Source organism: Podarcis filfolensis, assembly GCF_964270895.1.
Source record: "Podarcis filfolensis genome assembly, chromosome: 2".
Lineage (NCBI taxonomy): Eukaryota > Metazoa > Chordata > Lepidosauria > Squamata > Lacertidae > Podarcis > Podarcis filfolensis.
Window position 1 is genome coordinate 55,397,487 of NC_139605.1, and position 12,882 is coordinate 55,410,368.

Here is a 12,882-nt window from a genome sequence, read left to right on the forward strand (position 1 = left end):
GCCAGTCAGGAACCTTTAAGCTCCTCTGAATAGCTCTCTCCAACTCTTATTTTAATAAATAAATATAGTCATTCTTCAATGTCTTTCTTTATTAACCTTTGATTAATAACAACTGTCTTAGTCATTAATTTTTGACTAATGATAGTGGTTCTCCATGGCTGATTCTCTTCTTCTCTCTTGATTTAAGATTAATATAGTTGTTCTACCCTACTGATTTCTTGCATTCCTCTAGCATGCCAGAGCACTGTTACAATAAAGACTATAAACAGTTTTTTCTCCTGGAAAGGGTAGCTAAAGTTCATACTCAAACAACAAAACTGATTCAAACAAGAAAACAGAGTGTTAAGGAAATGAAATTTTAGGGAAAATTGAGCTTTCTCCCTTCACAGCAAAGCTCAATTAATTCCTCAGTTTCAAGAGCTTGAAATTTCATACGTCACAGACCTATGAAAAAGCTGGAACAGGTCTTAGGATCTTAAGAAGCAGCTGTAGGCTGAATATAATTTCCAGAACCACTTAGGGTCCTTAAAAAACTAAAACCAGCTGGTCTTACCTCTGCTAAATATCTCCTGAAGCTTCTGATCACTGACCAATGAATTGACAGCTTCCCTCAATATTGGCTGTTGTTGGAGAATTTGGTTCTGACTTTCAGTTGCCATCTGCAAACAATTTTTAAAAATATGTAACAGCTGTTCAAGAACAGGGTAAAAGCATAATTTATATGGCCTAGATTGTTATGACTTCTTTTTCCCGTTTCTTGATGTTCCTTCCCCATAGTGACAGAAATGTACGGATTTATTTCTTAATGTTTATCCTGCATTTAAATTCTAAGGAAACATAGTGTACTCAGGCTACTTTTCTACAGCACACACCACTGCATGATAATTTTATAATTTTTATTATTTATACCCCAGCCAGTGCAAAACTACTACATTCCATAATGCAAGATTTAAAAGCCAGCTGGTCTTACATATACTAAAGATCTTGGAAGTACTTTGCCTATCACAGAGGAAAGCAACTTGCTCAAATTCACATCACACAGAATAGACTTTTCCAGCACAAAATAATGTGAGAAGTAGTCCTGAGTGTCAGTTACCTCATCAAAAACTATGAAGGCCTACAAAGCTAAGCTTGGTATATGTAATTGTTTTTCAGTTCATTTTCACTAAAGTGCTTTAAATTAAATTCGTAATCTAAAGAACTATTTTAGGCACAACAAGGTGGGATTTTCCCATGCCTTTGTTTTCATTGCAGATCCTCATGCCATATTGCAAGCCACTTTTTGAAATCAAAAGCCATTGACCATGTGTTGTTGTTGTCATTTAGTCGTGTCTGACTCTTCGTGACCCCATGGACCAGAGCATGCCAGGCACTCCTGTATTCCACTGCCTCCCGCAGCTTGGTCAAACTCATGCTGGTAGCTTCGAGAACACTGTCCAACCATCTCGTCCTCTGTCGTCCCCTTCTCCTTGTGCCCTCAATCTTTCCCAACATCAAGGTCTTTTCCAGGGAGTCTTCTCTTCTCATGAGGTGGCCAAAGTATTGGAGCCTCAGCTTCCAGGGAGCACTCAGGGCTGATTTCCTTAAGAATGGATAGGTTTGATCTTCTTGCAGTCTATGGGACTCTCAAAAGTCTCCTCCAGCACCATAATCCAAAAGCATCAATTCTTTGGCGATCAGCCTTCTTTATGGTTCAGCTCTCACTTCCACACATCACTACTGGGAAAACCATTGCTTTAACTATACGGACCTTTGTTGGTAAGGTGATGTCTCTGCTTTTTAAGATGCTGTCTAGGTTTGTCATTGCTTTTCTCCCAAGAAGCAGGCGTCTTTTAATTTCGTGACTGCTGTCACCATCTGCAGTGATCATGGAGCCCAAGAAAGTAAAATCTCTCACTGCCTCCATTTCTTCCCCTTCTATTTGCCAGGAGGTGATGGGACCAGTGGCCATGATCTTAGTTTTTTTGATGCTGAGCTTCAGACCATATTTTGCGCTCTCCTCTTTCACCCTCATTAAAAGGTCATTTAAATCTTCCTCACTTTCTGCCATCAAGGTTGTGTCATCTGCCTATCTGAAGTTGTTGATATTTGGCTATTTGAGAAACATGAGCCTGAAGTCCTCTTGGTCTAATGGAATTAGCTGTGTAAGTATTCTGCCTGCTTACTGCCTTGCTTCCCTTTTTGCCTGCTTAACTGGCATGGAAGAGAATGCTAAAAGCGAGAGAATTCCAGGACCATATTGCTGAAGTCATGATACCTCTACCACATGAACCTCTAACACTGCTAATTGTTGTAACCAACCCTGGACCTTAGGGTGAAGGCAGGTAATAAATTAAAATAACTAAACTAAACTAAATAACTAAACTAAACTAAACTAAACTAAACTAAACTAAACTAAACTAAACAAACAAACAAACAAACAAACAAACAATATACCTGGAAGAGACGTAGTCCAGTGGCATCAGACAGGAATCTCAAGTCTCGGTCTACAAGAGACTCTACTGGAACCACAGAACCTAAGCCAAGCTTATCGACCAAGGGAGTGAAAGTCTGTGAATGAGAATATAAAAAACACGACTGCATGAAAACAGAAGGTAGCATACTTATTTCTTAAAAGTGCTTATTATAACTGGTATTTCCTCACTCTTTTTACCCTCCTTAGAGGCTTCTGAGAAGAAGTCTTACTCCATCATCTGCTGAAAGGAGTCAATCAACTGTCTAGCAAAAACTCGAGTTTATTTCATAACTTGGGTGTTAATATAGATACAACAGCACACCAAGTAACTCTTCAAGTTAAAAAGTTTCTAAAACCGTATCATTCAGCTGGATAAAAATCCTCAGCTAAGGTTTAATCTTACATGTTTCAATTTATTAGAATACACTTGCACAATGGCCTAGATAAGAATTACAAGAAACAAAGAAACTTGGACAAAATAGGCCTTGAGACACATAACAAAACAATCCACCATTCAGATTTTGACGTAAGGATTGTTTTTTATCAAGGGCAACAAGCTAAATGAAGATACTCACCAATGCAGGCCAGTGCCCAACTGACACTCTAGTTCCCTGAAGCAGAACTGGGTCATTTCGAGGGGCCCAAACGAGAGACCCTTCCAGCATCAAAACGATCACTTCTTCAGCATGAACTTTCACCCAGGCGTGTTGCTTCCAATTGCACCGGTCAAATTCCACAAATATCTGCAACAGATCCCAGAATGGGTTCTTTCAAACACATGTGGGCAAAGTCACAACAATCAGTCAGCAAAATGCTTGTCATGAATAGGGGTCTACAAATATCAGCTTGGCTTACCAGATAAACCTCTACCTGTCCTCACTACAATTTTTATCTTATCCCCACTGCCACACCTCTGACGCAAGCAAAGGGGGCTTTTGGAAGAGGCCATGGTCTCTTCAGTTTGGGCTGCAGTGTGGAGAAGAAAAACAATAGGTTCCTCTGCACCCCACCCATTTTTTTCTGCTGCAAGGGTGACAAGATTTCACCCCTTTCCCATACAGGGCTTGGGAGAGAGGCAGAGTCTTGTCTACATGCATGGAGGTATAAGGTAAGTAACAGTGGGGGGAGTGCCTGGCTTTCTTATGCAAACAAATGCCAGTGCAAGTAAAATTACACCTCACTTCAAAGTAATTCTTAAACCTGTAATTCTTAAAAGGGCTGGAGGGAGAAGCAACTAATATCTGACTTGCAGAAAACTTTGGAGAACAGAAAAAGTGGGGGAAACACAGCCTGTCTTCACCAAAGCTTCCTGAAAAACAGTAAATACTTTCCCTCTTCCATCAAGCCCTCTAGCAAACATGGAGGGTTGGAAGAAGATACAGATGGGGTCTTGCAGAAGTCTTTGGCAAAGACTGCACCCACAGTTTCCATCCTTCTCCAAAGCGTCCTGTAAGTAAGATAAGACCCCATCTTCGGCTCCATCTCTCTGTGCTATAGAAGACAGGACTTCTTTTACTTGCAAGAAGCTTAAGAGAAGGCAGAAACAGTGATGCCTATCATTTCTTATCAAAACTGCTCCACTAAGGAGGTGCCATTTTGGACCATGGGGTTAAGGGACACTGTTGATGCCCAATTCTGAAACAAAACCGTTTGAAGGTTTGTACACAACATTCCAGATGTGATCTACCTGATGTGATCACAGGAACGAAACCTCAACCATCCAATCTTAGATTACAATAACTTAATGCCATGTATTTATTTGTAATTTAGTTCCTCAAACTACATTAACGTTTGCCCACTGTCACCCTGTTTGAAGTTCACTCTGGAAGAGAGTCTACTTGATGCCTGGCATACCTTCTTTCTCTCTAACATCATATCCATACTTCTTCCTGGTGATTTTAACACTCAAGTTGATAATTCCTCTTACTCAGCTGCCTTTCATCTCCAGCTCTTGACAGACCTCCCTGGACACTACCATGGCCACTCCTGACCACGTCTTTATCTGTGTCTGAACCTGTGTGCAGGCTTGCAGCTGCTCTAGTCCAACCCCTCTCTGATCCAGAGCTCCTATATACAAGTCCTGTTGTATTAAAGCTGGAAGAGAAACAATCACCCAGGAGAAATCCTGTTCTCCAGGACGTACCATTTTCTAGGAGAGATACTCCACTTTGTATTTATTTTATTTGATTTATTAAATTTGTATACCACCCTTCATCCACAGATCTCGGGGCAGTTCACAACATAAAAATAAAATTGACTCTGCCCCTTTGGGAGTCATGTCACATCTCAACAAATTGTCACCAGCAAGTACTATAATTTTTGGATGAAGGGGAGCTGGAAGGTCTTCACCTCTCTCTGTTGGGTGGGTTAAGATTTTCTGCCTTCAGTAAATGAGAAGCTGGTGGAAGCAAAAGTGGGAGAGGTGCTCTAATACCTGCTACCTCTAGTGAGAGATAAAGCACTATTTACTTCTATTTTTGCCCCTGGAGGACAGGAGGAATTAATAGGTGTATGTAGAACACACAAATAAGGAGCCAGCTGGGTACTTTATTATTGTATTTAGTACAATATTGATCTCTGGGGCTAATCAGAATGCTTTTGAAGGAAATTCAAATTTCATACTTTCTGCTTTATATTGCCATTTCCCAATCTTGTTTCATTTTATTTTTTTGCTTGGATTTTTATATTTAGATTCCTTAGTGGTTAGTTTCCTGATGTTTAGCTTTATTTGATGAAGTGTCTGTAATGGATTGTTAATGCAAATGTTACATTATTTTAAAAATATTGCCCTGCTCTGTATCCTGAGCTGTTATTAAATTACTATATTATCTGAGTTTTGATGAAAAGTTTGCAAAGTTTTGGCTTTTAATTGTTTACTACTGATTATATTATATATTTAGTATTGCTTAATAATTAAATGTATTTATATCCCACCTTTCCATTAAAAAAAAAATCAAGGCACTTGGTAGCATCTTCAAAATAGCCAAACAGCTACTGGTAATCCTAACAAGAGTTTTAAAAATTTGAAGATAAGATACACAAAGTCAGGGCATCAGCAAAAAATCCAGCAGGTCAAGATCACCTTAACCAGATGGCAGAAAACAGAGAGTTGGCAAGACTGACTTCTCTAGGTAGGGAGCTCCTCAGTCTAAGCTGAACCCTCCTACATCCTCACTTGCACTTCAGCTGCTGATGGGACAAAAAGAGTCTCCCCAGCAGATCTTCCAACTGTAACTGCATTGCACACCGTTACCCTGGAAAGGGACATGTCCTCTTTTAGATTATAACATACCATGCTCAGAAATTAAACAACTTGTTTGCCAACTGCATATTAAGTAAGCCTTTCACTATCACTAAATAATGACAAGGCATGCTAAGCATGTGAAGTCTCTTTGAAAGCATTTTTACTAAAGTAACTTGCCCAATGTAACAATACCCAGAAGACACCCCATTATAAATCATGGTATTCTGAAAACTTGAACATATCTAAGTCTTAATTTCTCATCCTGGTTCCAGTTGTCTCAGACTATCACTCCCACCAACACAACTCTGAAAAGTGTTAAGAAAGAATGATAAAACAGACCACTTGAAAATTGCCAAGGGTTTGGTGCAACACTTAAATTATGTTTCAATTTGTTACAGCAATTATGACATGCTAGATGCTATACGATTTTAATTGCATTTTAATCGCTGCTTTTATTTCTTTTATATTCAATTTCCTTGCATTACAATTTTAATTCCATAGAATTAAAATTGTAATATATTAAAATGCAATATAAGAAAAGCAGCAATAATAAAATCAATATGAATATTTAATCCAAGGGTTCTGCCATCTTGTGTCTTCAACCAAAAATTCATAGATACACCACAGGCCATCTGACTGAAGCTTGATGGTCCATGAACCACAGTTTGGGAACGCCTCAGGCAGAGGAACCCTCAGAGGTCCACTGAAACAAATCTGCAAAACACAGTGCAAAACATCACTCATAGCATGTTTGCACATAAAAATCATACAGGGGCCTAGTTCTTGCCGACACAGAAATCTGTATAGTCCATCTAGCAGCCCTATATTGTCTACATTGACTTTCTTTCTTTCCCAGCAAGGGGAATAAACCTCTAGGTTCTTCTGCATGCTAAGCATGTGCACAACCAACTATGGCCATTCCCTCTTCAACACTCCAATATGGGCAGAAACTGCTACAGGGATCTACTGCTACTTCTTTTTCAGCATGTACAGATGCCCCTGTTTGTTCAGTGTAAAAATGTGGACAGAAATCTTGAAAGGGGGAGGTCAATCATATCTGTATTTGACCATGCCTTTCCTGGAAAATCTACTCAGTTATACTGGGAGTTTTAATGAGGATGCTATGCAGTGTTGTAAACTCAAAATATATAAGCTAATCACCAAATGGCACGCCGTATCTCCTGAATCTTCCAACATTCAGCTTCACTGGATGTCCATGAGTTCTAGTGTTATGGAAGGATAAAAACCTTGCCATGCATAATTTTATCAACTTCTTTCACATCACCAATTAATTGCCTTATCTCTAAATTAAAAGTACTCCTAAGGCAGAGGCCCTATGAGCCCACGGCTCCCTTCACCAACTACCTTCTTTCTGCGGCACCCCTGTGGGGCTCAGACATAGCTGTCAACTGTCCCTTATCTGAAGGGACAGTCCCTTATTCCAACGCCATGTCCCGCTGCTGTCCCTTATTGATGGATGTCCCTTAAATGTCCCTTAAATGATGTCCCTTAAATTTCAAAGGAAGCAGCTCCTCTCCCTCCCTCCCTGCCGGCCAGGGAGGAGGGAGGCTCCAACTGTGTTGCTTGGCTGTGTTGCTCACCCAATAAGAAATCTAAGAATGACTGGGGGGTGGAGCTTGCATGCCTTGTGTGTGGCTAGTTAATGCAAGCTGAGGGGATTTTTTAATGCTGGACGCCATTTTGTTGCACGTGCTGCTGCAAACTTTGCAGTGCAAAGCCAGGCCGGGGAGCCATCTTAAGGTGAGGCTGCATAGGCCTTGTGGTGCATGTGATTCAGATTCTATTCAGTTGAACCTCTGGTTACAAAGTTGGCTGGACAGTGTTCTCGAAGCTACCAGCATGAGTTTGACCAGACTGCAGGAGGACAGGAAGACTGGAGTGCCTGGAACAGGTGAGGCTGCAGGTCCCTTATTTTGGCTGCTGGTCCCTTATTTTCAAGGCTGCTGGTCCCTTATTTTCAAATCTGTAAGTTGACAGCTATGGGCTCAGAAGCCCAGTTATTGTAGAGCTTGGGAAAAGTACAGTAAAGGGAAAAATCTATCAGGAGACTGGAATATATACCTAAGAGATAACAAGATTTGGGCTATTCAGTTTTTGAAAAAGTTGAGCAGAACTTTTTTATACAGAAGTGAATAAATTTTGCATGACATAGAGCAGAGAGGGGAATGTTTCTCTCCCCCTTCTTAAAATATTAGAACCCAGGGAATCCAGCTAAGTGGAACTGCGGGAGAATAAGAACAGAAAAAAGAATTGGATTTCTTCAAACAGTTAAACTACAACATTTACTTCCACAAAATGTTGATGGGTCACCAATTTGGGTTGAAAGGGGGATTAGACAAATTCATGGGAGAAAAAGGCTATCAGCGGCTATATACAACTACAGAATAAGAGGAAGTATACCTCTGAATACCTGTTGCTGGGAAGAGCCACAACATAAGGGTTTTGCTCTCATGCCCTGCTTGTGGGTGTCTCATAAGTAATGGCCACTACAGACATAGGGTGCTAGTCAAGGGTGGAATCTATGCACATATAAAAACCATTCTGAAAATGGTTTTTTAAAAAGCGTTTTTAAAAATACACTGAATTTTCCAATAGGCTCACCATTGCCATCTAGTGTCACATGGTATACTGCACTTAAAACACACTTAAAATGTTTTATTTGCAGCTGTATAGCTGAGTCCTAGGTTAGTGTTTGATCTGTTCCATCAGAGTTCTTATTTTCATATATGAACACAGTCCACATGATTTGTCGATTATTTAAACAGTTTCAGCAGATATTTTCAGGATTTTTTTTTGAAACTCCCAAGATCTCTTTCCTAGGCAATTATTTGCAACTAATTCAATGTTTTCATACTTGTAGGATAATTTATTCCAAATTGTATTGCACCCTACTTAATAACAGAGCAACAGAATGACAAATCGATTCGATTCTATCATCCAGATGGGAAAGAGCCTTCTCCAGGTCTTCAGTGTACTTTGTTTCTGAATAATTAAGTCACCTTAAATTTTAAAAATTGGGGGTAATCTGAAAAATAACTCTGTTTTTAGGACCTAAAGGGATTCTCCAAACAGCCTATCCTTATTTTACAGTGCCAGAATTGGCAACCAAGGTATGATGGCAGATGTAAAAAGGCAATGGTACTAGCATAGCACAAAGTGGTACAAAAAAGTAGTTGCTACATAGTTGTTTGGAACACAACTTCCTCAGGCACTTTAGCTGAAGTACTTTGAATCTTGGAAATCAAGAGCTAAGTGCTGTGGATATGGGGTTTTCAAAAATAATCACACTGGCAGCTATCCTTCACAGACAATAACAGCATAATCGTAATAGCAACAGCACTGAACTGGTACCCATTATCAGTGCTGGCTTTCGACCAGTGACACAAATATAGATATCCCATAGAAGGCTGCATGCCATTAAGAAATGAACGCACAAGCTCCAACCTTCCCTTTTTGGAACAATTGGCGGCCCTCGACCTGGTACTTTTGTGCAAACATCTTCGAAGTTTAGATTATCCTTTCTACCTAATAAAACTGCAAGGCATACGGAAAACACAACACTGCACTGAAGTAAACATAAGCAGCGATCCCAACAACTAAGGAAAGTACGGGATCCAAGCTGGAAAACACGAAACGTTGAAAGCTCCCAGACTTCAAACGCGCTGCAGCTAGAGAGAGAGAGACCAGGATACCCACCGTTAAGGGATCTAATCCTAACTACCATGAACAAACATTCCTTAGCAGGAACGCACAGCAGACTTCCTTCTCCCACCCGCCACTTCAGTACAACCCCCCGCACATCCCACCCCAGAGGTAAACGGGCTCGGGTGCAGCACCGCGCAGTGTCTCACGACGGGGGGAAACACCAAGGACGGCCATAGATGCGGCAACCGAAACCCGAGATCCAAGCGTAACAAGAGATCCTGCAGCGGCAGCGGCAGCTGCCACCAGATAAGGAAGAGGCGGAGCAGGGAGGCTGAGCTACCTCGGCCGAAGAAGGAAAGCGGATAAACCCCTCCCCCTCCCCTCCGGAGTCCAAGCAGAAGCTCAGCAACACACCCCACCCCCACCTAGGCACAGAGAGAGATATACATAAACACACGTACGCAGGACACGCATTTGCACACGGACCCCAGCTCCCGCCCCCGAGGAAGGCGCTCACCGCTAAGTCCTGAGGCACGGCGCCGCTCATGGCCCGCACGGTCCCGCTCCTCCAGGCTCGAGAGGGCAGTGCAGGCCCAGGCTCCGGCCCCGCCGCCGCCTCGCCCTCGCCCGGCCCCGCGACCAGCAGCAGCAGAAGTCGCTTCCCCACCGGGGAGGCCGCCGTGTCCGCCATCCCCGCCGGGCAGAAGCAGCCTCCGTCGCGCCTCCGAGCCCAACAGCCGCCGCCGGAGACACCGAGTGAGCGACGGCCCTGCGCTGGGCCCCCCGAACACCAGCCCGCCCTGATCCCGGCGTGCCCCGCGCCAGAACCTCCGTTCCAATCCCGGCGTGCCCCGCGCCGGCCAGCCAGCTGGCCCCGCCCCTGATTCAAGTTCCCAGCGTGCCCTGCGCGCGCCCTTATTTATTTACTCCTCCGCTCCCGGCATGCACCGCAGTCGTCGCGCTCTTGTCCTAGGTGCCTGTTGTTCGGTTTTGCCCGTACGGGGCGCTGCAGGGGACTCATTTCACAGGCCCCGATACACGCAGCACAGAACCTTAAAGCCTCTCCCCCCAACCCCACAAGGCACATCACACCTGATGGGGAAAGTGGAATGGCCACCTGCCGTGCCTTGGTTGACCTGAGGTACAAGAAGGGCTGCCCTCTTCTTTTCGGGTGTTATGAGTGATATTACTGTACTGACGAGGTCTCAGCCCACACTCCCAGTGCGGGAGGAAGCTTTCACCAGCTAAAGTTGTAAATCATTTTGAGTATGATTTACTCAACATGCATGTGTGTTTAGGGAATCTTACTCCATTCTTTTGTGATGGTAAATACTTAAATGCCTGAATCCTGGTCACAGGCTCACCCTATTCATACACAAATATGGCCTTAAGACAGTTAAGCAAAAGACAATGGAGAGGCTTTCCCATTTCCTTCCTCCTTGCAGAGAAACATTTGAGGTCAATTTAGGAGCCAAAATACCGGTAGTTTCAGGATTGCTTTCCTGTACTATTTCAGACACATGGTTTATATGCTTATGTGTTTGCCTTGTAAATTTATGAACATTTAATTTATATATTTGAGACCTTGCATTCTTACAACACTGCCAAGTTGTAAAATGTTTTAGTTGCCTGCCTTGGATTTTGCTCATCTGATGAGTGTAACTGAACTAATACAGTAATTGGCAACCAACCTAGGCCAGGATTTTGTCACCCACTCTGCAAAATGCTCCATTTAAGGACAGTCTGCTCTCCCCAGTAGTCTTTACAATTTACAAATAGGGTGTTCCCCAGGCTCCAGTCTAAGTATGAAGGCTTTGCATTTCTTCTTCTTTGGCGATGACTCATAGCCGAGTAAGATTGTCTTCCATGAAAATGGTCTTAACACTGACTCTGTAAGTGACTGTGGAAGCCAATTCTGTATCCACACGTCCTTCCAATGTGATCACGGTGAGGGTTTGCCAAATGTGCCTTCCTTTTAGCTCATTTCTCCTTTTTGCCCTGAGTTCGTGCTTCTTCAAAGTCCATAACACCTTTGGTAAAGGCTGTTCTCTAATGGGAGCGCTTGCAGGCCAGTGTTTCCCAGTTATCAATGCTTATACTACATTTTTAAAATATTTGCCTTGAGAACATCTTTAAACCTCTTCTGTTGTCCACTGATATTTCGCTTTCCATTCTTAAGTTGGGAATAGAGTAGTTGCTTTGGAAGACAATAATCAGGCATCCAAACATGACCAGTCCAACAAAGTTGATGTTTAAGAATCATTGCTTCAACACTGGTGATCTTTCTTCTTCCGGTATACTGACATTAGTTCGCCTGTCTTCCCAAGTGATGGGTAAAAAAATTTTGAGACACCGTTGATGGAATCTTTCAAGGAGTTGGAGATGGCGTTTATAAGTTGTCCATGTTTCTCAAGCGTAAAGTTGGTAGCATAATGCCTTTGTAAACAAGCATTTTGGTTCCCCTGCGAATGTCCTGGTCCTCAAACACTCAGTGCTTCAATCGGGAGGAAACTGCACTCACAGAGCTCAGGCAATGCTGGATTTCAGCATCGATGTTGGCCCTTGTGGAAAGATAACTGTCCAGGTAGGAAAAGTGGTCGACATTTTCCAACACTGCACCATTAAGTTGGATTTGTGGCACTGCATAGGATTTTTTGTGTGCTTGTGGTACAGCACTTTGGTTTTTTGGAAATTGAGCAATAGGCCAAGTTTTCCATAAGCTGTGAAGCTATTTAAGAGGATTTGGAGGTCATCCTCTGAGTGTGCACAAACTACATTGTCATCAGCATACTGAAGCTCTATGATGGAAGTTATGGTAACTTTACTCTTTGCTTTCATCCTACTCCGTTTAAAGAGTTTTCATCTGTTCGTTATATGATTTCTACTTCGGTGGGGAGTTTCCCTTAGACAATGTGTTGGATCATGGCGATGAAGATAATAGAGCTGGGGCACTAACTCATCCCTGTTTAACGCCTGATCCCACTGTGAATGGTTCATTTTGAGAGCCACTGGTATCCACAATTGTTGCAGTTATATTATCATGGAGGAGTCAAAGGATTGATACGGAAGGGGGAGGCATGTCTTCTTCACCTTCTTCTTCGCTACAATATATCAATTTATTTCCAATTGTCAATGTCAAAGGGGACTAAAATCTATAAAATTCATAGAATATCAACGTACCAATTTGCTCAATTTCTCTAGGACTCCATCACACCTCCCCTGTCCTCCATAATCCCTCAAGCAAGGTGTCAAGACCCTAATCCTGTCAAATCACTCTGCCAAGCCTTTCCTCCAGGAAATGCCAGTACATGGACCATTGTCTTCTCATCAGGATGTGCTTATCTGCGCATATCTCCAGCTCTGCATATTCCCCCCTCCCTCCTCCATATGTTAATCCTGTGTAACCCAACCTCTTCTTAATGTATTCATGATGTAATCTGTGTAACCCAACCTCTCTTTAATGTATTCATGATGTAACTGGGATGTATTTTGCACTGTATTCTGGGACATGGAGGGA

At 42.5% G+C, this 12,882-nt stretch overlaps 1 protein-coding gene and 1 long non-coding RNA gene across 9 annotated transcripts in view; one reads left to right on the forward strand and one right to left on the reverse strand.

Annotated features, from left to right (window-relative positions):
* Positions 1–10,255, reverse strand: part of KDM3B (lysine demethylase 3B) — a 37,290-nt gene extending 27,035 nt beyond the window's left edge. For 2 of the 8 annotated variants that reach the window (XM_083603620.1, XM_083603619.1), the window contains exons 1-4: positions 9,883–10,255; positions 3,031–3,198; positions 2,437–2,550; positions 554–659 (exon numbers count right to left, since the gene is read on the reverse strand). In XM_083603620.1, coding sequence (XP_083459746.1) covers positions 554–659; positions 2,437–2,550; positions 3,031–3,198; positions 9,883–10,056 — 562 coding nt within the window. In that variant the 5' untranslated portion in view covers positions 10,057–10,255. Of the gene's footprint in view, positions 1–553; positions 660–2,436; positions 2,578–2,653; positions 2,801–3,030; positions 3,223–4,309; positions 4,352–9,526; positions 9,794–9,882 lie in introns of those variants that run through there. The other 6 variants (XM_083603618.1, XM_083603617.1, XM_083603622.1 and 3 more) reach the window with 6 other exon arrangements.
* LOC310757930 lies at positions 4,482–7,990 on the forward strand. Its single transcript, XR_014545585.1, has 2 exons — positions 4,482–7,084; positions 7,698–7,990. It is a non-coding gene; the product is annotated as an uncharacterized lncRNA (long non-coding RNA).
* Positions 10,256–12,882: the final 2,627 nt, after the last annotated feature.